The 26,748-nt window shown below is 37.4% G+C and overlaps 1 protein-coding gene across 23 annotated transcripts in view; it reads right to left on the minus strand.

The window, feature by feature from the left end:
- GPHN (gephyrin) overlaps positions 1-26,748 on the minus strand; it is a 439,592-nt gene that overhangs the window by 71,636 nt on the left and 341,208 nt on the right. For all 23 annotated transcript variants that reach the window (XM_080684045.1, XM_080684039.1, XM_080684042.1 and 20 more), the window contains 2 exons: positions 17,123-17,260; positions 4,858-4,950 (listed from right to left, as the gene is read on the minus strand). In XM_080684045.1, the coding sequence (XP_080540171.1) occupies positions 4,858-4,950; positions 17,123-17,260 (231 nt within the window). The remainder of the gene's footprint in view (positions 1-4,857; positions 4,951-17,122; positions 17,261-26,748) is intronic.

The raw sequence follows: 26,748 nt of genomic DNA on the forward strand, positions 1-26,748 counted from the left end.
CATGCCCTAAGGGAACCCCCACCCTGATCTGGGACACCCTTCAGGGCAAACCAGCTGGCCCCCACCTGTGCACCAGGCCTCTATCCTATCTAATAAAAGAGTAATATGCAAATTGACCATCACTCCAACACACAAGATAGCTGCCCCCATGTGGTCAAAGGTGGCTGCCCCCATAGACACAAGATGGCTGCCACAAGATGGCCAGCAGGGGAGGGCAGTTGGGAGGGACCAGGCCTGCAAGGGAGGGCAGTTGTGGGCGATCAGGCCAGCAGGGAAGGGCAGTTGGGAGGGACCAGGCCAGCAGAGGAGGGAAGTTGGGGACGACTGGGCCTGCAGGGAAGGGCAGTTGGGGGGGACCCAGGCCTGCAGGGGAGAGCAGTTGAGGGGACCAGGCCTGCAAGGGAGGGCTGTTGGGGGGGGGCAGGCCTGCAGAGGAGGGCAGTTGGGGCAATCAGGCTGGCAGTGGAACACAGGCCTAAATGGGCAGTCAGACATCCCTTGAGGGGTCCCAGATTGGAGAGGGTGCAGGCTGGGCTGAGGGACAGACACCCCCATGCATGAATTTCAAGCACCGGGCCTCTAGTATCAAAATAAGAAGAGTAATACTCTTCTTTATCTGAAGTGTCCTACAGTGGAGGCAATAGGCTGTCAAATGGATTGGAGAACCAGCTGTGGCCAAAAAGGTTTTGAATGAGCAAAATAAAAACCCTAGAACATAGCTTTCATGAAAGACTAAGAATTAGCTCTAAATCAAAAAAATTATACTGATAAATCACAAATGAAAAAAAGGTTATACTGAATTTTAGTATACAGTTTAACCTACTGCAAGGAAGTACAACAATAATAATAGTGGTTGAGCCGTGAAAAAATGGGCAATTTTTAAACGTTCTTTTTTATTTTCTATAATTTCTGTAAGCAAATATTTCAATCAGAAAGTAAAACAACAAAAAAACTTTTAAAATTTACTTTACCCTAATGGCAAAGATTTCTTTCAATATATCCTTCCAGAATTGTTTGCAACATGTGGTTCTCAAAATAATTACTGGTTTGTTCATAATTTTTCCTTTTTCTAAATAATCCCAAAACAAGCTCGGAAGGGATAAGCCTTTCAAATTGAACATTTTCAAGAAAACTGAACCTGGAATTCTGAGACATTTTCCCCTTTATTAACATCTAAGAAGAGACTGTGTAAGAAGATGGTCTAGTTTCTTTCTTTTTTTTCTTGTTCAATTTTCCCAACACCATTTATTGAACAGATTGTCTTTACCCCATTGTATGTTCTCGTCTCCTTTGCCAAATATTAATTGACTATATAGGCATAGGTCTATTTCTGGGTTCTCTATTCTGTTCCATTGATCTATATATCTGTTTTTATACCAGTACCATGCTGTTTTGATTACTATGGCCTTATAGTATAGTTTGATATCAGGTAGTATGATACTTCCAACTTTGTTCTTCTTTCTCAATATTGCTGAGGCTATTTGGGATTTTGTGGTTCCATCTACATTTGTTTTTTTCAAGACAGGATAGATGGACCTGGAGAGTATTATGCTTAGGGAATTAAGTCAGTTAGAGAAAGACAAATACCATATGATTTCACTTATATGTGGAATCTAAAGAAAAAAATAAATGAACAAACAAAGTTTGATGCAGAGAGTAGGCTGTTGGTTGGCAGAGGAGAAGACTGTTGGGAGACTGGGAGAAAGAGGTAAAGGGATTAAGAAGTATAAATTGGTACTTACAAAACAGTCACAGGGATGTAAAGTAAAGCATAAGGAATATAATCAATAATATTGTGATAACTATGTATGGTGCCAGTTTGGTAATGAAAATATCGAGAGAAACACTATGTAAAGTATATGATTGTCTAACCACTAAGCTGTAAACCTGAAATCAATACAAAATAATACTGAAGTAAACTGTAATTAAAAAAAAACCTGTGAGACAATGAACACCTACCCACATCTCTCCAGGAGGGTGTGAATGCATCAAAATGACTGACTTAATCAGTATGAAGGGAGAAATAACTCTTCAAAAATATGAAGAATATGATTCTAATTGATAATAAGCTTTCATTTTCTTTTACCTTTCAAATTTACTCCCTCCTGAATGCAGCTTTAGGTTTATAAGGTCACAGCTCTTCCTATTATTTAAATCATCATCACTTGACTCCTGCCTTTTTTACATTCTAATCTATCTTACTTTTTAAAAGTTGTTCCTATTTCTTATTTCCTTAGTCATTTTTTACTGTCTTGATTCTTTCAACCCACATACCTTAAAGCAAGTGATCCTCCAACTGGTTTGGAGTTTTATGCCACATGCTTCTGAAGGATACTGGCTAATGCTTAGTGATCCAGAGCAAGTTAGCAACCTCTTTACACCTAGAGGGTTAGCAATGCTCACAGGTGCCACTGGTTATTACTGGAAGGCCTAAGGCAAAGGCAGAGGAGAAGAAAAAAGGGAGAATAACGGGAGTGGGGAGGAAAGAATGGCAGTAAAGGAAGACAGGGTGGAGAGAAGAGGGGACACGAAGTAGAGTGGTAAAGAACCACAACAATAACTTCAAGGATATTCTTTACCAAGACAATGACTAGGGGGTGGTATTATAACACAGAAAAGACTAAGACCATGCCTTTTTGTTTACTGATGACTTTTGCTACTTTAAGTATGATGTTGATATATATATACATACACACACACACACACACACACACACACACACACACACACACACACACATATATATATTCACCAACCATTCCCAATTTGAGATTTAACTATATCCACAATGTTATGTTATGTGTTAAGTCTGTTAAATGTTAGAGAACTATCAATACTTCACAGGAAAGAAATAATATGAATAAGCTGCATGATATATAATCGTGAGATGTCATATTAGATGTTTTTTTCTCCCTGTAAAATAACTAAAATAGCATCACTTCAAAACAACAACAAAAAAATAAGATACTGAATGGTAACTTTACATAAAAATATCTTTGATAGATTCTATAGCAGAAAGGCTTTTTACGACTCATGTGGGATAACTGCTCTTTCTGGCAACTAGAAAAGCTAAGAGCAATAGTTTCATTTTATTAAGCTGCTATATCTCATGCAAAAATCACAGAACATTCTGTTTGAGAATAATTCTGCCTCAAATAATTTATTTTCTCACTCTCTCCTACTTTATATTACAAAGCATGTAAAAAATAGACTTTCTTGTCCCTTTGGTATTTCATTTGTTGTAGCTGTTTGTTCTATTCTGGAAATAAGAATTCTTTGTGATTTAATAGTAATACTGTATGGCTATTAATTATAACTTCAAAACAAAATTTATATCTTAGATTGGGAATAAGAAACAAAAAGAGCCAATGAGGCTATCAGAAGATTAAAACAATTTTATTTCTGGACAATATGCATTACATAATACACTATGTAGAAGGAATTAATTGGGAAAAATTTGGTAGGGATTTATTATTTATGTTTTCAGAAATACTCTAATTTAGTGAGATCAAGCAGAATGAGGTGCATCCAAGATAGTGTTCCTGAGAAAGTATACACTAGTAGGAATTAATCCCCTCACCCTTTTATTTACACAGAATATGAGATTAACAATTTAGATAAATGTTATACTTTTTTTCAGAGATTGTATAAGTAAATGTGTTTATCATTATAACAGTAGTGATAATAATAGTTACTATTATTAAAAACAATATTGAGTGCTCTTTTTGGTGCCAGGAACTTTACTAAGGATTTTTATAGTCTCATTTAATCCTCACAATAACCTGGTAGGTAAGAACAGTTATAATTATCACCATTTTACAGATGAGAAACTGAGGCTCAAAAAGTTTAGGTAATTTGCACAAAATTATATCAATGGAACTGGTATTAGAACCCAGATCACTGTTACTTTGCTCAAAGCCCATACCCTTAACCACTTACTGTACTGCCTCCAACATAAAAAGATACTTCTAAGAGATGGTGATGGAACATGGAGATTAACTAATGTATTTCATTACAAAAAATAGAAAATTATTTTAATTGTTAGAGTAAAAAGAAAATAATGACAAAAATCAGGTAAGAAACTCCATAAATTATCATTAAAAAAGGAATTGGCCTTCATAACAGCTTTGAGAGAAGTTGGGAAATGTTTTTAGACATTTTTTCAATGACATAAGCCTTGAGTTAATAACCAATAATAGTTTTTAAGCAATTCAGTTGCGTTTTCATTTTGGGTTCTTAGATTGGACGTTAGGCAGGCAAATACTATTTCATATTTGCTTTTAAGTTTTATGTAATCTCAGGCAACACCAAAGGTGTGAGCTGCTGGTACCATCTGGAGCTTTAGATATTTCAAATATGGCATCTTCCTGGGAATTAGAGGTTTCCCTCATGCTTGCTTTTTATGAAGCCTTTATTGATGTTTGAGTTTAAAGGAAGAGAAAAGATCACCCCACTTTATCCCTATATTGGGAATCTGCTCTTCTTTCTTGTACCATATAGATGTTTTCAACTAGAAAACATGCGAAAAACGTCCAGACAAAGTAAGACTGTCTGCTATCTGGTATGTGCAAGGCTAAAAGAATAAACTATAGTATAGTGTTTTTTTATATCAATCTCTACATATAATTATAAGTAAGAATTTTCAAGTAACTATAGTAATTTTAGTGAAAAGCTTTAAATAAGATTGTGCCAGAAAATAGATAGATGCAGATTACTTTTGTTATCTGTGAATAAAATTATTTTGACAATCAAGGGGGAAACAGATTTAACAGTTGTTGGGTGCCCAGGCTGAGCCAAAAATGTGAAAAAACACACAGTGTGAGTTATGATGATACTCAAGAAAGCCAAAATATTTACCTCGAACAGCATAGCCATCTTTTACTGATGCTGGAAAGGGGGGTAGGTTATCTTTTGCATATACATCTTGAGCAAGGACTCGACCCATTCCATCTGAAAGAAGAGAAAAGAAGCAAAATATGGTTGTTGAGATTAATTTTAAACAGGCAGTCATAGACAAGATGAGCATATGTGTTTGTCTGACAAGGCTTGTACATCAGTCAGATCTGATTTCTAACCCATAGAATAAGAGACAGAAGGAAGAGATGCATCCTAGCATCTGAAATGAAAGATTAGATCCAGTCCATTAATAGTAATGCTTGCAGATATTATTTGAATATGAGTAGCTACAAAATCATCAAAGATGTGTTTAAGTTGACATGTCATTAATCCTTTGACAACCCAAACATGACTTTAAAAAGCCAATTCCTAAACATTTTCGTATCCATTGACCCGGTAATTTCACCTCTAGAAATCTATGTTAAGAAAATGAATAAATCTTTTTTTCTATGTCCAAGAGTTTTTCCTCTTTTTTGTTCAATCCTTCCAATATAGCTGTCAGCCCCCCTCCTATAGCTGTCAGCCTGCTGGTCTGTCTCTATTTTGCTAGTTAGTTCATTTTGTTTATTAAATTCCATATATGAGTAAAATCATATGGTACTTGTTCTTTGACTGGCTTATTTCACAAATCTCTATGCACATGCTTATTTCAGAGTTGCTTACATTAGTGAGAAATGGGAAGAAATCAAAAGACCAATAACATAGAAATTTAAATATACAATGATGTAGCCTTAGATAAAACATTATGCAGGCTAAACTGATATTTATGAAGAAGATTCACTGACAAAGGAAAACTCATATAGTTAAAAACATGCAGAATTTCACATGTAGATATATGCCTATGTATCAATAGAAAAAGATGGGAAAGGCATACATGAAAAATAAAGCATCTGTTATTTCAGTGTGCTAGAATTATATATGATTTTTATTCCTTTTGCTATATACTTTTCTGAAAGTGTCCAAGTTTTTTACAATAAACACAAAATTTTTATAAAGTTTTTTTTCCTTATGAAGACAAAAGTAAAGAGCAGAGCTTCCTTACTATTCCATTTGAATTTTAGCCTTGATTTTGGCTTTATTAACCTAAAAAGAGTAGTGAGTATAAGAAAAGGGCTAAGTAGAAAAAGCCAGTTACAAAAGATCACATATGATACCTTTATATAAAATGTCCAGAATAGATAAATCTATAGCGATTGTAAGTAGACCTTTGGTTATTTAGGGCTAAGTGGGGGTATGAGGGGATAGGAGGAGGATGACAGATAAAAGGGAGAGGGATTGTTTTTGAGGTGATGAAAATGTTCCAAAATTGATTATGGTGATGACTGTACATACCTGTGGATATACTAAAACACTATATTGTATACTTTAAATGGGTGAATTGTATGGTATATGAATTGTATCTCCATAAAGCTGTTATTTTTTTTAAAGGGCAAGGATGAGATTAAAAAAAAAAGAATATTCCTCTCATTTCAACAAATAACTTTATTTTTGCAAGTTAAGAAAAATTACACTTGTAGCACAGATATACCATCTGGTCTTTACAGACCTTCTTGAAATATCATGGAAAGAAAAATAAAACACCTCATTTTGAAAAAAAGAACTGCTTCATACTTAGGCTATTAAAACTTATTAATATATCTATATAATTGGCAAGATTTTTATTTTGGATTTGTACTAAATATAGGGTTGCTGTCTTTAAGGTAAATTAGATACCTACTGGGTTAATTCTGCTTTTAGAGTTGGTATTAAGTTAACCTATCAGCAGAGTTTCAATCTCTTCAAAGAGAAAAACAAAAAGTTTTGTTCTAAAAGCCTAAGGCAAGAGAGGGATTTATAGAGAAATAGGCAATTGATTGGAAAATGGTAAAAACTCCCAGTTGCAGCAGATGCAAGAGTTTTGAAGAAATAAATGTCAAACAGACAAGCACCTACTGTACAGTATATCCATATTTCCCAGTAGGGTTCAGGACTAAACAATGGGTAGCTCTTCCAAGTAGTCAATATTAGAATTATCTGGTTAATGTCTGACCAGATGATCTGTATGGGAACTTAAAGAGTATGCAGTAGTGCTGAAAATTACTTCATCACATGGGACAGTCTCTCTTGCATACATACTAGTATAGGTACATAGATGTTAAGGCATCCCTTTTCTTTGCCCATAGGTGGAGCCCAAGTATTGTGTTGAATAAACTTTGGGCATGTGTTTTGAAAAAGGGAGCCTCAGCCTTCTTCAAACTTGAATAGGAACCAGGCAGCAGTAACTTCCCAACTAGGTATTATGACTGTTTTAGGTTTCACATTTAGTAGAGAAACAACAGTGAGCAGTTGAAGCTGTGGGAGCCAAAAGTTTTACTAAAAGATATAATTTCAGGAAAACATGAGCAAAATTCCTTTCTCTCAGGTGTTCTATTCCGATAGAGCCCTACTTAAAATAAGCAAAATATGATTTCCCCAATATATAATTAATATAACTAATATGTTCTCTTAGGAATAGTTGGTGTTGGGAATTTGTAGCTCTTCGCAGTCAGAAGTTAGCCTTTCAGTTGTAGAAAGTTAGGCTGTGTGCCAAGAAGCTATGGCCCCATTTCCAGAGTCTGAAGAAAAAAACGTTCATTGTGTTCTACTTCCCCCCTCACACTTATTCTCTAAGTTTTGTATAATAAAGAATGTTTTCAGTTTGTTGAAGATGAAAATAAATATGCATATTTCTAGATTCTGTGGGGGTCAGAAATATTAAAGGCAGGGCTCTGTATTACTGGGGATCCTGATCCGTATATACAATTTAGTGTTCTGAAGAAGTTGATAAGAAGGAAGGAGTGGAAAAGATTGGCTGATGACTTATACCGCTTTGTGTTGTATGCTTACTTGTGCTGCAAGAAGACAGTGGCAGAGTGCTTGGTCAAAAGGTGGTTGCCTTTTATGTTGTCAGCAGGAAACTCATGAGTCAGCTTCCCATAGGTAACAGTCATTATGCCTACTCTCTAGAGTGTTAGCTTTTTTATAATGGGATGACTGGCCCAAAAAATATCTTCAGAAAGAACCTTTAGAAATTCAAAGGGCTGACAATGGACACATATACAAGGAAAATCAAGATAGAGAGCTATTTATAAAGTTGAGTATGCTTTGTGACCATTAAATCCAAATATATTCTCTAAGAGGTAAAAGCAAATATTTGTTGGTTGGGCATTTATTCTGACCCAGATAATAGTGTCTTCTTGCTATCTAAATTAAGATGTCAGGAGAACCGAGTGACTTTTGGATATAAGAGGGAAAAGCATGTTAATTTCTCAGTCACTTATCAAAATGATTCCACAGTTGTAAAGTTCCCTGTGTAATTATTTCTAAGAAGGCTTTGGAGGAAGTCAAGGGAAAACTGAGTTCAGTAGTCCAGGAAATTGATTCCTTGTCCTCACTTTGGCTAACCAGGATACTATCAGTTTATATTTCAGGAAAGCAGGAAGAGTGTGGTAGATAACATAAAGTTGAAAAGAAAGATACTATCCAAGATTTCCTAATATAAAACATGGATATAAGTCAGTGTTGTATTACTTATAAATCCCTTAAAAATCTACTTATGTTACTATAACATTAAAAAACCACCATCATATCCAATCTAGGTGAGGGGCTACTGAAAGATCTTTTTGACTTAACAGCTATCCGTTATGCTTACAAAAATAGTTGAGAAGGCAGACTTGATACATATACTTACTCTGGCCAAATGACCAGTGGTAGGAATAATATTAGTTAAGTCCAAAGATTAAGAGGAAGGTGAAACAGGTATAAAATTGGGTCATGACAACATTAACAAAAAAAAGCTTTATTATCCTATCTAATAAAAGAGTAGTATGCAAATTAACCATCACTCCGCTATACCCACAAGCCACGCCCACCAGCCAGTCAGGAGCGAATATGCAAATAAACCCAACCAAGATGGCTACGGCCACAGAGAACAGGAGGGAGGCTTGGGTTTCCCCGGCAATGGAGGAAGCCAAACTTTCCGCCTGCCCTTGCCGGCCTAGGCCTCCACTCAAGGCTACAAAGTTTCAATGATAGAAGATACATAAAACCAAACAGAAATGGCGGCAGCCACGGAGCTGGAAAGAGCAGGAGTCTAGGGTTGCCCATGGCGATGGAGGAAGCCAAGTTTCTGCAGCCCTGGCCGGCCCAGGCCTCTGCTTAAGGCTACAAAGTTCCAATTATAGAAGATACATAAATCCCAACAGAAATGGCTGCCGCCACGGAGCAAGCAGAAGGCTTGACTTTGCTCCAGGCTACAAAGTTTCAATTGTAGAAGATAAATAAACCCCTGATACCAGGGCCTCCACTTGGTCGCCGGGGGGCGTGGCCGGCCGGCAAACTACCACAGGCCCCTCGCCCAGGCCGCCCCATGCCCCAAGGGAACCCCCACCCTGATTCAGGACACCCTTCAGGGCAAACTAGCTGGCCCCCACCCGTGCACCAGGCCTCTATCCTATCTAATAAAAGAGTAATATGCAGATTTACCATCACTTCAACACACAAGATGGCTGCCCCCATGTGGTCAAAGATCCTGCCCCCATGTGGACACAAGATGGGCACCACAAGATGGCCAGCAAGGGAGGGCAGCTGGGAGGGACCAGGCCTGCAAGGGAGGGCAGTTGTGGGCGATCAGGCCAGCAGGGGAGGGCAGTTAGGGGTGACCAAGCTGGCAGAGGAGGGAAGTTGGGGGCGACCAGGCCGGCAGGGAAAGGCAGTTGGGAGGGACCCAGGCCTGCAGGGGAGAGCAGTTGGGGGGGACCAGGCCTGCAGGGGAGGGCAGTTAGGGGCAATCGGGCCAGCAGCAGAGTAGTTAGGTGTCTATCAGGCTGGCAGGGGAGTGGTTAGGAGGTGATCAGGCTGGCAGGCAGAAGCGGTTAGGGGCAATCAGGAAGCCAGGCAGGCAAGCAGTTGGGAGCCAGCAGTCTTGGATTGTGAGAGGGATCCCAGATTGGAGAGGGGGCAGGCTGGGCTGAGGGACACCCCCCCCCCCCCGTGCACGAATTTCATGCACCGGGTCTCTAGTGAAATATAATATACTTATAGAAAGCTTTGTGATTATTTAAGAGACTAAACATTTAATATGGTGAGCCTATCCAGATATAATTTATTTCAACATTTTTGACTGTTTATTTGAAAGACTAGACAACATTGGTACATTATAAATCTAACTAATGTATTATTATAGGCTTCACAAGTCTATAGACTGAGAAAAATTAAATGATTTAGGGGTATCTTTTGGGTGAAAACAAGTACATTAATTAATCTCTAGTTACTCTAGAAGTCATGTTTATGGAATAGTATAAAAAAATGCCTAAGCTTTTGTGCATTTCTATTTTTCCATCTAGGGATACTCATTATCTGCCAATGTAATGAGTAAGGGCAAGCATTACAGTTCTTACATCATAAAATAAAAATAAGCTTTGTGCAAGGTTATAGAATTTGGATAAATACAAACATTATTAGAAATGATTAAGATAATTTAGAAATACAAAAAGATGCAATGCAATTGGTAATGAATTAGTTCTTAGGCTTATTGTGATTTCATGATATAAATTTTATTCTTGAGGACTACAACTTATATCTGTGTTATATATTCATTTATATATATATATATATATATATATATATATATATATATATATAAAATATTAAGCTTTAAAATTAATAAGTGCATAACTGTAAAAAGCATTTACCTTAATTGAAATGGAATATATATATTTTTGGAAAAACATTAGTTTTAAAAAATACTTAAAATGTTCTTGAGGTCACAGAAAATATTTCAAATGAAAGTAAATGCTCACTCCCTGTGGTACTTAATGATGGAAACCTTTCCACACCAAGGTATATGAATAGGGTGTCACTGATAAATGGATAGCACTTAGGTGAAAGGGATGGATTTGTTGGTCAGGATTTGATAGAAACAAATAAAATGCTCTTTCTACAGTTTGAAGACTTTAAATAAACTCTTCTTTTTGGTAGTTTCTCAATCACTGTCCTATAAACTACAATATATTCCACAGGGAAAAATACTTTCTTACTATAATTTTAAACCACATGTTCTAGTATCCTAAAAATAATCCCTAACTTTCAACATTAATTGTCCTGTATTAGCATATTACTGACTATTAACAAAAGGTAATATGTAATAAGTATTTTAAAAAAGAAAAAAAGATGATGAAATAAAGCTCCTAGATGAGATGCAAGAAGAAATCAATATTAAATGTAACAATTATAATATTGACTTTGAAGTAATCCTGGTAACTTACTTTCATATTGCTTAAATCAAAATAAGGAAATTAAGTAAAGCATTATAGTTTCAAGGTTGCAATAGTATCACTGAATCATTCAATGTTATTTACAAATGATAAGACAAGATGTTAATAGAAGATTTTTTTTTTTTTTTTAGCAAGTTAACCAAGGACATTAGTATTCTGTAGAAAAGGAGTTTATAGACAGAGAAAATAATATTTTTAACCAATTAAATTTTGTTCCTGGAAAATGAAGTTAAAGTTTTAAAAATTGTTACAAATCTATTCCATTCTTATATACATTCAGACACATTACAAATATTATTGCTGATTACAAAAGAATCCTTGTGTCTCTAATTTTGCTCCTATGCTTTTGTCTCATAATTAAATGGAAGGAAGATTTGAGTTTCCCTGCCACATACTCCATGGTATGGGGTGAGTTAATAGCCTGCCAGGAGTTGCAAAGTCTTTACTTAAGAAAATAGTCAAAGAGGTAATTGCTGTAGCACTGAATGTTCTAATGGGAAAGTTAATAAATAAAATCAATTAAAAAAAAGCTATTGCCCAGTTTTCATTCCTGGTAATTCTCTTGCTGGTGGTACTGGCGAATCGTTTACTGCCACTGAAATTTGTCTCTTTTCATTTGTACTAATTTCATTTGTACTATAGATTTTCTTCCCTATAGTTTGGAAAATCTTGTATATTTACATAAATTTTCATAGTTTACCAATATAATTAAGAATAGACAGGAATTTCTAAAAATCTGAAATCCTTCTTTGATCATTGCAAGAGTAAGGTGTTTTGATGCTATGCCTTGGAAAATTTTTCTATTTTCATTTTATTTTAACTGAAACATTTTTTTCCCATTGCTTATATTCTGAATCCTAACCTAATACTGCTAATATAGATGATGGTACCTCAAAATAGATACTGAATAAAAGGATTGTCAAGTAAACTATGCTAAATAAAAGGTAGTGAAAAAGTTCCCCCAAAGAATGAAAAATTAAGAATCACTAAGAATCATATTTAAAAATTATACTTTGTTTCAACTTGATATACTGAAAAATGACTTCCTCCTTACTTTTAAAAAATTAATATAGATTATTTTCTATCAAAATTATTTCAAGTGAGATACACTTATAATAAGCTTTATTTTTAAAGAGAGAGAATACATTACATATAAGGAAACTTTTAATGTTATGTAGAGAAGGAAGTATGAAACAGGAAGATTAGTCTACCTGGTTGCCACATGGGATAATTAGTCAATGTTACAGGTCTGATTCCTATGTGAGTTAATTTTACTCAATTATGTAACTATAGAAATGACTCCCCCACACAAGAGGGCTTATTAAGTACTGTGATAACAGCACACATGTGGTAATCACCATATTGGGGAAAAAAGCACCTGAAAGAGAACAGATTGGTAATATAATCACAACCTTGGACATTAAGAGCAGCATAATTGCCTAGAGGTTATGATTACATACACACACACATACACACACACACACACACACCATGAATATATAGAGGGAATTAATTGTTCATATTTGAGGAATGCAGGAAGAAGTATATAGGAAATGATATAAATAAAATGATATGATATAAATAAAATGATATAAATAAAAGGATATAATGAGATGTGCATATTTTAGAGGTATAATAAAGTTTATGGATTAAAGAGTCTAAAGAGATGAGACTACCTGAAGGAAAGTATAAATGAGTTCAAGCAGTCACACTGAAAAATCTAAAGCCAATGCCAGCCCAGACCAATATCCCAGAAGGTATTTGCAAGCAAATGGGATCATCCTAGTGAAACCTTACTAGACTGGAGTCAGTAAATTAGATAATAAAAACATATGCTTTCACTTGAAATATTTGAATAACTACCCGAATTCTCTGCTTCAATTTTGTAAAGCTCAATCAGAAATAAGCTCCAAAACTGTTGTTTAGGTTACATTTCCTAATGGGATAGGGAGCACATGATCTAGGTAGGTAATGTAAATTTGACTACAACAAAATGCACAGGGATCCACAGATTATTCATGTGGATAAACAAATGGAGCTGAGCCAAGGGATTCTAGCTTTGACGCTGTAATTTTTAGGTGTTTATCTCAGGGCTATGATCTCAGAATCCTCGTGGAGAAGGGAAGGGGATCAATCATTTACTAAATTCGAAATATGGCAGCTTAGTGCAAACTAGATGATTTACATATATTGTTTCCTTTAATAGTATCTCACAATGATCTTATTGGGTAGACATTATTTCTATTTTTATGTATGAGAGAAATAAGACTCAGAAGGGTTATGTAGCTTGTCCAAGGTCTCTCAGCTAGTTAAAAGTGAAGCAAGGTAAAGAGTATATTTGATGGCAAGTTTCTGCCAGTATACTTTACTTGCCTTTTCATTATTTTCTGACAGCTCCTGAATCCTCAAGAGGAATTAAAGAATGCCTAGCATGAGCTGTGAACCATTTTGGTGAGGAACTCCTACTGTTTGAAATCAAGAGCTTCTGAATTTCTTCTAGAGGCAGTAATTGCTGCCTACCTTCAGGCAATTATCTAACTGTAAGTCAGAGACAGGGAGAAATACCTCTGCTGTGGTCAGTATTCTAAAAGAGACACTCTACTGCTTCTAAATGAGTTCCAACATCAAAGCTTAAAGTTTCCTTGACTAGAATTACTTAAGTCTTTTGTGGAAAAACAAAGATCCAAGGTTAGAGATGCTAAAGTCTTCGATCACTTAATCTTAAATAAGAAAGCCTAGAGTTAGTGATCTAAAATAATGATCCTAAGAAAACATAATCATTTCTATTGAAAGCTCATAGTTTTTCCATTGTTAACAAAAAGACACTGGGAATTACAGTGAATGGTGCCAGAATGTTTTAATCTGCTTTACAGTAGCTACTACGTACCAAATGAGAAGCTGTAATTTATTCATGCAAAGCATTTCATAAGTAAAGAAGATGAATCAGAAGTGGCAGTCTTACATATTATCACCTGTTGTTATACCAGGTATGCCTCTCACAAGAAACCAAAGGAAGATATTTATAATCAGTGGAGCACTTGTTCCTTAAAGGCCTTGTTCGCAAGTAGAAGCTGAAAATAGTAGAAATGCATCTATAGCCAAACCAGATGAAAACAAACAAACAAACAAACAAACAATACATACATAGACATTTAGGCACTTGCTTTAGAAGGGTAATTTTCAATATTCTATTAGACAATAATCCATGAAGTTAATAATAAAGACCTAAATCAAAATAATAGCTTTGGGAATAGAAAACAAGGGATGGATTCAAGAGGATGTAGAAACAGCAAGTATTGTAGAGGTAAAGAATGTAAGTTTAGTTTTGGTCATATTAAATTTACTAGCAGCAAGCCTTGCCAGTGTGGCTCAGTGTTGAGTGTCGTCCCATGAACCAAGAGGTCACCGGTCAGGGCACATGCCCCGGTTTCGGGTTCGATCTCCAGTGGGGGTTGTGTAGGATGCGGCTGATAGATGTTTCTCTCTCACTGATGTTTCTATTTCTCTATCCCTCTCCCTTTCTCTCTCTCTAAAATCAATAGAAACATATTTAAAAAATTTACTAGCAGCATGTATACATTTGGTGTATAAGTCTAGAGCTCAGGCAGGGTCTAGGCAAGTGATATGGATTTAGAAATCATTTAATAGGTGGCATTTCAAATCACTGGCATGCATGAGGTTATTTGAAGTGCATGTGCAAGATGTGAAAAGGACCAAAAACGAAAATGCTAAAGAAAGCTTACATTCAAGGAATGGACAAAGGCAGGCAAGCTTACAAAAAAGCCAATAAAGGAGACAATTATCATGTTGTTTCCCTGTCTCTCTTCTGCACTATACGTGAGATCCATGGGGCAGAAGTGTTTTATTCACCTTTGTCTATCCAGGACTTAACATAGTACCTATCATTTGGTAGATGTTTAATAAATATTTATTGAACAAAATGAATTATGTTTCCATATATGATGATGTTTTTTAAACACCTACTTAAAGTGCCTAGGAGGTTTAATTATAATACTCTTTTGCATGAAAAATTGAGTTTGATCTAACTCAAAGGTCGAATGCACACTTCATCTTCATGGGTGGAAGCACTTGACAAGAAATTTAACCATCCATGAAGAGTTTGTTAACTTATAAGTGACAACTGATTTGATGAACAAATGAAGGAGAAACAAGCACATGAAGAAAAAAAGAGAATCCACCGGACAGCTTTTTTTTTGGTTTGTTTTTCCCCTAGAAGAAACTTATAAATGGCCACTTTCATTTCCGTTTTTTTTTTTTTTCTCCCTTAAAAGGACTAAAATTTCTGTTTAAATGACTTGGCGTACTGAGATTTTTCTAAAAACTGCTGTTAGGAAAAACTCCCCTGAAATTACAAGGCCAGAGAAGGTTAATTTATGTTTCTAATAGGTAAAGTATTATTAAAATTTTTTCCAACTTAAGTTTACATTTATATTTTCTGAATATGTCTTGGTGTTAATTGATATAAAAATACCTGAATATTCTACATTTAATAATAGCAAAAACCTATTTCATTAAAATTGATTTTGAAATCACTTAGTTAATTCCTAAATAATTCCCCACTCTAGTGAGTTTCTAATCTTTAGATCCTTTAATGAGAAGTAATAAAAAATCAAAAGTTTAAGCCTGCTGATACACATATTTAAAAGAATGCAAGTCAGAGATATAGGATTAGAGTGAATTATATGAAAACAATTTTTGTCTAAGTAGCATCAGTGAACAAAGAGCTAGAATTTGGCATTTAAAATTTCACTAGTATTAGGCCTTTTAATTTTAACATAATTTGTTTGGTTATCTATGGTTATTTAAAAAATATGTATTTTTAAAATTGATTTCAGAAAGGAAGAAAGAGGAGAGACAGAAACATCAATGATGAGAGAGAATCATTGATCAGTTGCCTCTTGCATGCCCCCCACTGGGGATCGAGCCCACATCCTGGGCATATGCCCTCACTGGGAATCTAGCTGTGACCTCCTAGTTCATAAGTTGATGCTCAACCACCAAGCCACTCCAGCCGAGCTCTGTCATTATTTTTTACACTGTAATACTGGAAGAAGACCACTGTCATGTAGTAAAAAGAATGGAATCTTAAGCCTTAGTCTTATTCCTTTTCAGCTGTTCTGAGTCTGAATTGCCTTGCAGAAAAGTTAGGGTGTTTGTATAGATACTCTCTAATGTTCACAGAAGTTAGAATATTTTATAATCTATGAACAAAATATTTTTTAAAATCAATCCTATTGTTTTTATCTACATAACAAAAATAACTAAGAAACTATATTTTATTGAGATTGCACTAAATATAACTTTCATGCTGAATTTTTAAGAAGGGGGTTGATTAAAAACTGAAAACACTGGGGACATCACCTTTCCATTGTCCTTCCACAAACTGGTCTTAATGTGCTACTGAAGAAAAGGGCAGAAAATAAGAAGATAGACGAAGCAGAAAAACTGAGATCAGACTGGTTGTTCAGTGACCCATGGATCATTTAATGTAGTTTTTACATTTTATATTTAAAAACATATTTTCCACAAAGGAAAACATGATTACAAGATACATTAGTTACCTTCCATTTCTGACAGAAAGGACATCAGGAAGACTCAGAGTTAACTATTTTCCTCACTCAGTGCTAACAGCCCTCTTTTTGGGATTTAAAGTATTAGTATTTTGATGAACAGGAGAAACACAGTTACTTTATTCATTTTTTTATTTTTATGAAAAATGAAGCTATATGGATGCTTTACTCTATATACCATTAAGGCTGATCGTAGAGTTGAGTAGAAATAAGAAGTAAAAAGAATAATGATAATAATTGTGATAATAATTAGTAACCTTTTTCTTTCAGGAAACTGTTTATTAATGGTCTATGAATCTTACTTGGATAAGAGTGAAAGGCAATGGACAGATATTATAGTACCTCGGTAGTTGATGATTTCTGTCCCAAGCACCGGAGTCATCTCCAGGACTGTGATGAAGGCTTTGTCCATAGATGTTAGAGGAAAAGGAGACATGCGGTGTCTTCTAGCCACCTTGGTGATATCAACAGCACTGTGACCTAAACAGGAAGACAGTTAACTAAGAATGTGATGCTGAAACACTGATTAAAACGTGGGACTGACTCATAAATATCAACAACCCTTGGTTTCTTATATACCCAAATGAAGAATACAAGGTGAGAAATTTTCTCTTGCCAAAATATAGCCTTCTTTGGTGGAACATTACATCAAGTTAACAACATTACCTCATGTGTCAAAACTTGGTGAACTTTCAAGATAATATTCCTAATTCTTTTTTAAAAGTATTTTTATTTATTTCAGAGAAGAAGGGAGAGATAGAAACATCAATGATCAGAATCACTGACTGGCTGCCTCCTACATGCCTCACACTGGGGATCAAACCTTCAGCCTGGGCATGTGCCCTGACCGGGAATCGAACCATGACCTCCTGGTTCATAGGTCAATGTTCAACCATTGAACCACACTGGCTGGGCTGCCTAATCCTTTTTGCAGGTTACTATGTGTCGTGGCACTGTTCTAATTTAACTTAATCATCACAACAACCTTATAGGAAGGCATCATTATTATCCTTATTTACAGATAAGGAAAGAGAGGTGTAGAGAGATTATATGTTTTGGTCTAAATCACAGAGCTAGTAACAGAAGAGGCACAATTCAAGCCTAGGAAGCCTGGCTTCAGAGTCCACGTGCTTAATCACTACACTAAACTTTGAACATTTAATGTGCTAGTTAGTAAAATGCAATACCCAAACTTGATCTTATCTAGGATTTCACAGAAAATTTTCTTTCTCCTGAAAACAGTCATAGAAAAAGGTTATTACTTAGCTACTTCCAACATAACCTCATCTAGTCCCATGAAATTAATATCATCCATTCACTAAAATTCCTAATTTTATATCTCTAATCCCAACCTCTACTCACAACTCTAGGTTTGTAGGCCATGCAAATAGCCAGTGGATAAGAATATATATTTCCTAACCTATAAATCATCCAACATGCATTTAGATAAATAACAGGCATTTCAAACCTAACCTGTCCAAATCAAACTCTTGATTCCCCACCCTCCTATCCTACCCAAACAATTACTGTTCTCAGAAAATAGCAACTGTGTTCTTCTAGTTATTAGTCTAAAACATTGGAGACATCCTTGATTTTTCTCTTTTTGTCAGAACTATATCTAAACTACCTTTGAAATACCTCTAGGATCTGTTCATTACTCACCATCTCTACTACTGCCATAATGGCTGAAACTATCACTTATTTTCTGGGAAACTGAATAGCCTCCCCTAACTGGTCTCCCTGCTTCTATCCTTGTCCACTACAATTTATCCTCCACAAAGTAGTAACTGTAATCCTTTTAAATTGTAAATTAGATTGTGCTAATCTCTGCTCACACCCTCCAATGACTTTCCATTTCACTTAGAGTAAAAGCTTTGCTAAGGCTTACAAAGGCCAACATATTATGGCCTCAATTGTGCTCACCTATCATTTCCCCCCTTGTTCTCTGTACTCTATCTATATTGGTTCCTTGTTTGTCCTTGAGCATGCCAAATGCATCTCTTTTCAGGGTCTTTGTATTTGCTGTTTTTTTTTTTTTAACTTGGACCTTTCCTCCCCAGATATGATTCCATCAATTCTTCATTTCTTTCAGGTCTTTGCTAAAATATCACCTCATCAGAGGGTCTTTGTTAAACATCCTATCCTATATAATAAAAGCCTAATATGCTAAGTGTCTGGTCATCCAGTTGGCCATTCAACCAATCAAAGCGTAATATGCTAATGATATGTTAAGGCTGCTCAACCACTTGCTATGACATACACTAACCACCAGGGGCCAGACAGTCAACCATTCGCTATGATGTGCACTGACCACCAGGGGGCAGATGCTCTGACCTGTAGGTTAGCTTGCTGCTGGGGTCCAGCCAATTGGGACTGAGCCTGACGGGCCGGACACACCATGGAGCCCTCCCAGGACCCCTCCCCAGCAGCTCAACCACTTGCATTCCTCCCCAGCCCCAATCATGCACTAGTGGGGTCCCTCAGTCTGGCCTGTGCCCTCTCGCATTCTGGGACCCCCTTGGGGGATGTTGGAGAGCTGGTTTTGGCCCGATGGCAGAACAACCCGTCGCTATGATGTGCACTGACTACCAGGGGGCAGACGATCAACACAGGAGCTGTCCCCTGGTGGTCTGTGCATTTACACAGGGGGAGTGCCACTCAGCCAGAAGCCGGGCTCATGGCTGGCGAGTGCAGCGGCGGTGGCGGGAGCCTCTCCCACCTCCATGGCAGTGCTAAGGATGTCCGACTGCTGGCTTAGGCACGGGGAACGGCCCTAAGCCGGCAGTCGGACATCCCCCGAGGGCTCCCGGACTGCAAGAGGGCACAGGCCGGGCTGAGGGACCCCCTGCCCCCGAGTGCATGAATTTCATGCACTGAGCTTCTAGTATAGAATATTACATACCATCACTATACTCCTTACCCTACTTTACTTTTCTTTATGGATATGTACATATATCTGAATATATGTATATATGTGTGTATGTATATATATGTACATACATATGGATATTTTAAATATGTACTTATATTTATTTGTGTTTTAGCCTTCTAAGGACAATGTAAGCTCCATGAGAGCAACAACTTTATCTTTTTTGTTTAGTGTTGTTATCCCCAACACTTAGAACAGTATCTGGCAATAAAAATAAAATATTTGTTGAATAAATTAATCATTTAGTGACAAAAAAACAACTTCTTAGAATACTATATCTTCATTCATAAATAACTTGACCTTTTCTTTGGAACCTTAAGGGTCTATAGTTCAAAGGGTAAAGAGAAAAGGAGTAACTGCAGATACTGTTGCTAAATGCTATCCACAACTCCCTTCTTCACTAGCCACCTTGCAGCTACAAGTGTTCATATAATATAGTTCTGGCCAAAGAGATGTAGGAAATCCCCAGGGAAGGTTTCCCATTACAAATAAAAAGATAAGAATATAAAGCTTTAAGATGCTTTGCCTTTAATTCAGGTTTATAGATCTCAGATTTAATCTTTCCTAAGATAAGCTTTCTTTATGGTGCAAATTTTGTGTAATTTTATAACAGCTGTCCTTTTAAAATGTTGTTCCTAAGGAGAAAACTGTACTTTTTAATTGTGCAGACTTTATTTGTAGAATTCGTGTTGTAACAGAATAGAATATTTTTTTTTATTAAAAAGCAAGTCTGATTATCAGTGACACACACACACTGAACAAATATTTATCCAATGCATTTTACGAGCCAGGAACAGTTAGGGACTTGGGAAACACAGAGTAAGCTATACCCTTCCATGAAGAACATTACAGCTCAGCAGAAAGAATGGGCATGTAAGTAGATAAAAAAATAAAAGCAGGAAGTTACGAAACCATCTGATGGCTCAAACTACAGAAATAAGTAGTTCTCTCTCTCTCTGTCTCCTTTAATTGGAAATTGTAATGTGGATATCTACCAGCCTGGAAAAATATTCCCCACCTTTAAAGTAATTTGCTCCTTGTTTATATTTTTCTTATGGCACCAATCACCCTCCATTTTATGTTAAAGGCATTTAAATATCTGCCTTCCCTATGTTAGTCAATTGTAGACTCCTTGAAGGCAGGATCTACGTCTTATTAATATTTATATCATTTGCCATATTTAGAACAGTTCTTTTCCTTACACTTACAGTAGTTACTGAATAAATACTAGTACGTATGAATAACAAATCTTCCAAACAAAGTCAAGTTGGGAAGGGAAAGACACAGTGATGCTTCCTACTCTGCCCTTTTGCTTCGCTAAGCTCTCCAATATTTATAGAATCTCTGCTACAAAGCGATTGCTCACTGAATAAATAATACAAACTTTGATGCTAATGCCTTAATATTGGTCTGTGTCTAAACTATTTGCATATTATCACAGGGGTCTTCTGGATATATAGTAAATTAACTGAAAGCAATGTCTCAAAGGAGGAGTATTTTAATTCTCTGGCACATTAGCAGGTGTGTGTGTGTTCTTAACAAATATTTACTGAGCACATTCTATGTGCCAACAGGGGTCTTCCCAGCCAAGATCCACTCAAAATCACACTAAGAATAGTCAGCTACTTCATCAATGAAGAAGGTTTAACTTGGTCCTAAAATATGAGAAAACAGTATTTGTAAATGACCTATACACAAGAATAAAATTAATAAAATAGATAATAGCTGCTCTTTTTATGTAAAAAGAACTACTAAATAACATTAGCACACCTAGTTGTGTTTTATCCCTCACAATGTGCAAGATGACTATTTGTCTATATAAGATCCTGGTTAACAAAAATTGTAGCCAAAAAAGGTTTGAAAACCATTGATGTAGGTGACCCAGTGCTCTCATTTCCAAATCAAAAGTGAACAAACTTTGCTCCAGGGACAGCACCAGGGACAGACACAAAGAGGCACCTGCGCCTGGAGGCCTAGGCTGACACAGCACTCCCACGTACAGTAGGGGGTCTCCTGCAGCCTTCCCACGGGCAGCCCATTTTTAGAAGGTATACATTTCCAAAGTACATCTGGTAAGCAAATAGTTATGTTTCCTTCTGTGGTTTGTTTCCATTTTTAAAAGAAACGTAATTTCAATAAAGAAGACAATTATTTTCTGATGTTGACACTATTGATTTACAAGAAGCTTCAAAATGAAAGCAGAAAATTTAAGAACAGTTATCTCTGACTTCTCTTATTTTGTAACTTACAACCTCAAAAAGCACTTCTGTCTTTGGTCATTAGAGAACTCAGTCAGGCAGGGAAAAGGATCAAGACATATTCTCTCCTAAACCCTAATCCTTTTCTTGATTCTGAGCCTAGCAGAGAAATCTGATAGAAGAAAAAATATTTGAGGAAAAAAGTATGCAGTTTTGTGTCTTGAAGGTAAGATGAGTTATAGCACATTCAGTGGTCCATAAACCCCACTTAGGCAGAAAGAGGAAATGAAGAAAAAAATAATTTTTTTTAAAAAAGTAAGAAGGTTACAATGAAAGGAAGTTTGGTGTTTGGATAGAGAAAATACCCAAAATTTGCTAGAAAATTTGGATAGTTTTTCCTATAAAGCAAAAACTATTTCATGGCCACAAATATATTCTGATTGCTACCTTACAAATGAATACCAATGGTCCCAAAGAGGGTCTGTGAAAACATTAGCTCCATTAAACTCATATATACTACCAGGCAAAACAAAACCAACATGTGAAAATACGCCCTACTGAGAAGATTATAGTGTTCAAGGGAATATTTATTTTAACTTACAATAGCAAAATTAACTGGTAACGTATGGCTGTTAGTGCAAATTTGTAGGTGGGCTAGCGAGTTTGACAAAAATAAGCTATGAAACGCTCTAGGATTTGAGATCTTTATATGGGAGTGAGGGTATGGATAAGAAAAAGAAGTATAGACTTCCCCACTAATAAGAAGCTTTCCAACTGAGCAAAGAGGAACAGCGTGAATTATTATAACATCTAAATTGACAGCATTCTTCTACAATAGTTTAGTTTTCTGAACTAGATTTACAGGATTAAAGCAATTTTAAATTAGACACGGATTAATGATCTAAAGATTTCTCTAAAAAGCCTAGATTTCCATAAGTAAAACTGAACTTGTCTCATTTATATTTTCTGGCACATAAGTCTAGACATGGGGTTGATTACATTAGTACAGAATCTTTGCAGGTACTCAAAATGTACTATCTTCCATGCTGCAGCTGTAATCACTAAAAAGACTATATAACAAGTCAGTGTTCAAACAGTATAGGTTCACTCAGGATCGCATCATCAAAGATATGCTTAAATATTAGTCACAATGTCTAGGATGCAGAAGGACTTCAAAGGGACGCAAAGTACAAATGGATTCCTTATACTAAGTAGAGTAAGCTAGGATCTTCATTGTGTAGCAATAACCTTTTTTCTTATGGCATGGCCATCTTGAAATTGAGCTGTTTATACCAATGAAATTATTTTTACCACTTTAAATGCACCTCTTTTAAATCTGCCAATTCTTAATATACAATGTCTCATCTTGGTTTGAAAATCCATTTTTTAAAAATTAGAAGTAAATGAAGAAAAGATGCTTTCAGATGATTGAACAGAGTACAATAGAAAGGTGATGTTTACGCAGGTTCTTCTTGATTAAATTCATAACCTCAAGAGGAAACGTTATTCTTTAAAACAATCAGTAAAAGAATTACTCAACTATCCAAAGTGTAAATCAGTATTCATTCTTTGGATATAAAGAAAATTTCAAGGAAGAGACTTGTTCTGCCCTATTAATACTATTGCCTTTATTTCCCATTGTTTTTGCAGCTTGCATTCCTTGTATTCCTATTCCCTGCATCTTTCTGAACAGAAATCACCTAAGGTAATGAATAGCTTTCCTGGGAAACTTAGAGAGAAGATGATAGTAATTTTTTTTTAGGTTAAACAGCTAGGGACTTTGGTAAGTCAAAAAATGTGTGGTTCAGGTATACACAGCATTTAGTCTTCCATGTAAAGCTCTCAAATTAAGTGAAATCAGGTATAAAGCTCTTAGGAAACACTGGTAACAGTAGTGTTCTGAGGCTCAGGAATACAGGACACTTTGCATATTTGAAAATAATTTATTGTATTGTTTCAATAATAGTTTTATTTCTTCTATTTGTTTATTCAAAATAATGAGCCTTACAGCATTCTGATAAAACCTAGAAACGATGGCTGAAAGAATTGTGTTATTTTTTTTAGAGTTGTATGGGTATGAGGCATAGACACATAACAGTATAGTGATAGTCAGAGGGAAAGGGAAGTGGAGAATAGGTGGAGGTGGGCAAAGGTGGGGGAAAAGGGGACAGAAAGAGACTGTCTGAAGTGATGGCCACACAATGCAGTTTGCAGATGTTTTACTGACTTGCATACTTGAAAACTGTACAGTTTTGTGAACCAGAGTTATACCAATAAATTCAATTATAAAAAGAAATATTAAAGAAAAGTATTCTTGCGATTTTTGTGCATCAAGATTATAAAACAGGGCATTGTTGTCACAAAATGTGTGCTCTATAATTTATATGATAGGTTCATTATCAGCCACAGGATAAAACTCAAATTACTTAGAATCTAAATTATAAAAGGCCTGTGGTCCTAATGCCATAAGGACCAAAGACTGGCGGAGGTGGGTGGGGCTGTGAGCATGGTGGGACGGTGGGCGGGGCACTGCGGGTGGGCGGGACCACGTGAATTCGTGCACTGGGCGTCTAGTCCTATTTAATAAAAGAGTAATATGCAAATTGATTGTCACTACAACACACAAGATGGCTGCCCCCATGTGGACACAAGATGGCCACCACAAGATGACTGGCAGGGGAGGGCAGTTAGGGGTGACCGGGACTGCAGGGGAGGGCAGTTGGGGGGAACCAGGCCTGTAGGGGAGGGCAGTTAGGGGCAATCGGGCCAGCAGCGGAGTAGTTAGGTGTCTATCAGGCTGGCAGGGGAGTGGTTAGGAGGTGATCAGGCTGGCAGGCAGAAGCAGTTAGGGGCAATCAGGCAGGCAGGCAAGTGAGCAGTTGGGAGTCAGCAGTCCTGGATTGTGAGAGGGATGTCCTACTGCCCGTTTAGGCATGATCCCACTGGAATCGGGCCTAAATGGGCAGTAGGACATCCCTCAAGGGGTCCCAGATTGGAGAGGGTGCAGGCTGCACTGATGTACACACATACTCCCCCCCGTGTGCACGAATTTTGTGCACCAGGCCTCTAGTAATACATAAAATCCTTTCTTGCTTCCTTTTCAGCTTCATCATTCATTACTCCATCACTCACAAAATTATTTCCACTGTAGATATTAGAATATACCATACTATTTCATATTTTCCTGCCTTAGCAGTTTATGTTCTTTTTGACTAGAATAAATTTTCTTTCACCTTTTTATTTTCTTGGGAAGTTACTATTCTTCCTTCACAACTTTTTTTTGGTAAGGAAGTACTCAATAATGATGGGAAAATGCCAAAAGGATCTTGGAGTCAATTTGAAAAGACTCCCTTTGGCTAAAGCTGGGAAAACTTAATCAAAATCAATTAGGAGAGCAACAGATTATATAATCCTATATAATAAAAGCCTAATATGCTGTGTCTGACTATCCATTTGACCATTTGAACAGTCGCTATGATGCGTACTGACCACCAGGGGGCAGATGCTCCAACTGGTAGGTTAGCCTGCTACTGGGGTCCAGGCAATCGGGACTGGGTGAGATGGGCAGGACACACCTGGAGCCCTCCTGTGGATCCTCCCTGGCCCCGATTGTCCACCGGTGGGGTCCCTTGGCCTGGCCAGCACCCTCTTGCAATCTGGAACCCCTCAGGGGATGTCGGAGAGCCGGTTTTGGCCCAATCCCTGCAGGGCAGGCCGAGGGACCCCAATGGTGCACAAATCTGTGCACTGGGCCTCTAGACCATTTAATAAAATGAGAATAAGAATCAATTAGCATATCCTATATAATAAAAGAGTAATATGCAAATTAACCATCACTCTGCTACACCCACCAGCCATGCCCACCAGCCAATCAGGAGCGAATATGCAAATAAACCCAACCAAGATGACTACAGCCACAGAGAGCAGGAGGGAGGCTTGGGTTTCCCCGGCAATGGAGGAAGCCAAGCTTTCCGCCTGCCCTTGCCGGCCTAGGCCTCCACTCAAGGCTACAAAGTTTCAATGATAGAAGATACATAAAACCAAACAGAAATGGCGGCAGCCACGGAGCTGGAAAGAGCAGGAGTCTAGGGTTGCCCACGGCGATGGAGGAAGCCAAGCTTTCCGCACACCCTGGCCGGCCCAGGCCTCCGCTTAAGGCTACAAAGTTTCAATTATAGAAGATACATAAATCCCAAAAGAAATGACTGCCTCCTCGGAGCAAGCAGAAGGCTTGGCTCCGCTCCAGGCTACAAAGTTTCAATTATAGAAGATAAATAAACCCCAGATACCAGGGCCTCCGCTTGGGTCGCCGGGGGGCGTGGCCAGCCTGCAAACCACCACAGGCCCCTCGCCCAGGCCGCCCCACGCCCCAAGGGAACCCCCACCCTGATTCGGGACACCCTTCAGGGCAAAACAGCCGGCCCCCACCCGTGCACCAGGCCTCTATCCTATCTGATAAGAGTAACATGCAGATTGACCATCGCTCCAACACAAAAGATGGCTGCCCCCATGTGGTCAAAGATCCTGCTTCCAAGATGGCTGCTACAAGATGGCCAGCAAGGGAGGGCAGTTGGGAGGGACCAGGCCTGCAAGGGAAGGCAGTTGTGGGTGATCAGGCCAGCAGGGGAGGGCAGTTGGGGCAATCAAGCCTGCAGGGGAGGGCAGTTAGGGGTGACCAAGCCAGCAGAAGGAGGGAAGTTGGGGGCGACCAGGCCTGCAGCGAAAGGCAGTTGGCAGGGATCCTGGCCTGCCAGAGAAAGCAGTTGGGGGGGACCAGGCCTGTAGGGGAGGGCTGTTAGGGCTGACCAGGCCTTCAGGGGAGGGCAGTTGGGGGGGACCCA

This window comes from Plecotus auritus (genome assembly GCF_963455305.1).
Source record: "Plecotus auritus genome assembly, chromosome: 1".
Classification (NCBI taxonomy): domain Eukaryota; kingdom Metazoa; phylum Chordata; class Mammalia; order Chiroptera; family Vespertilionidae; genus Plecotus; species Plecotus auritus.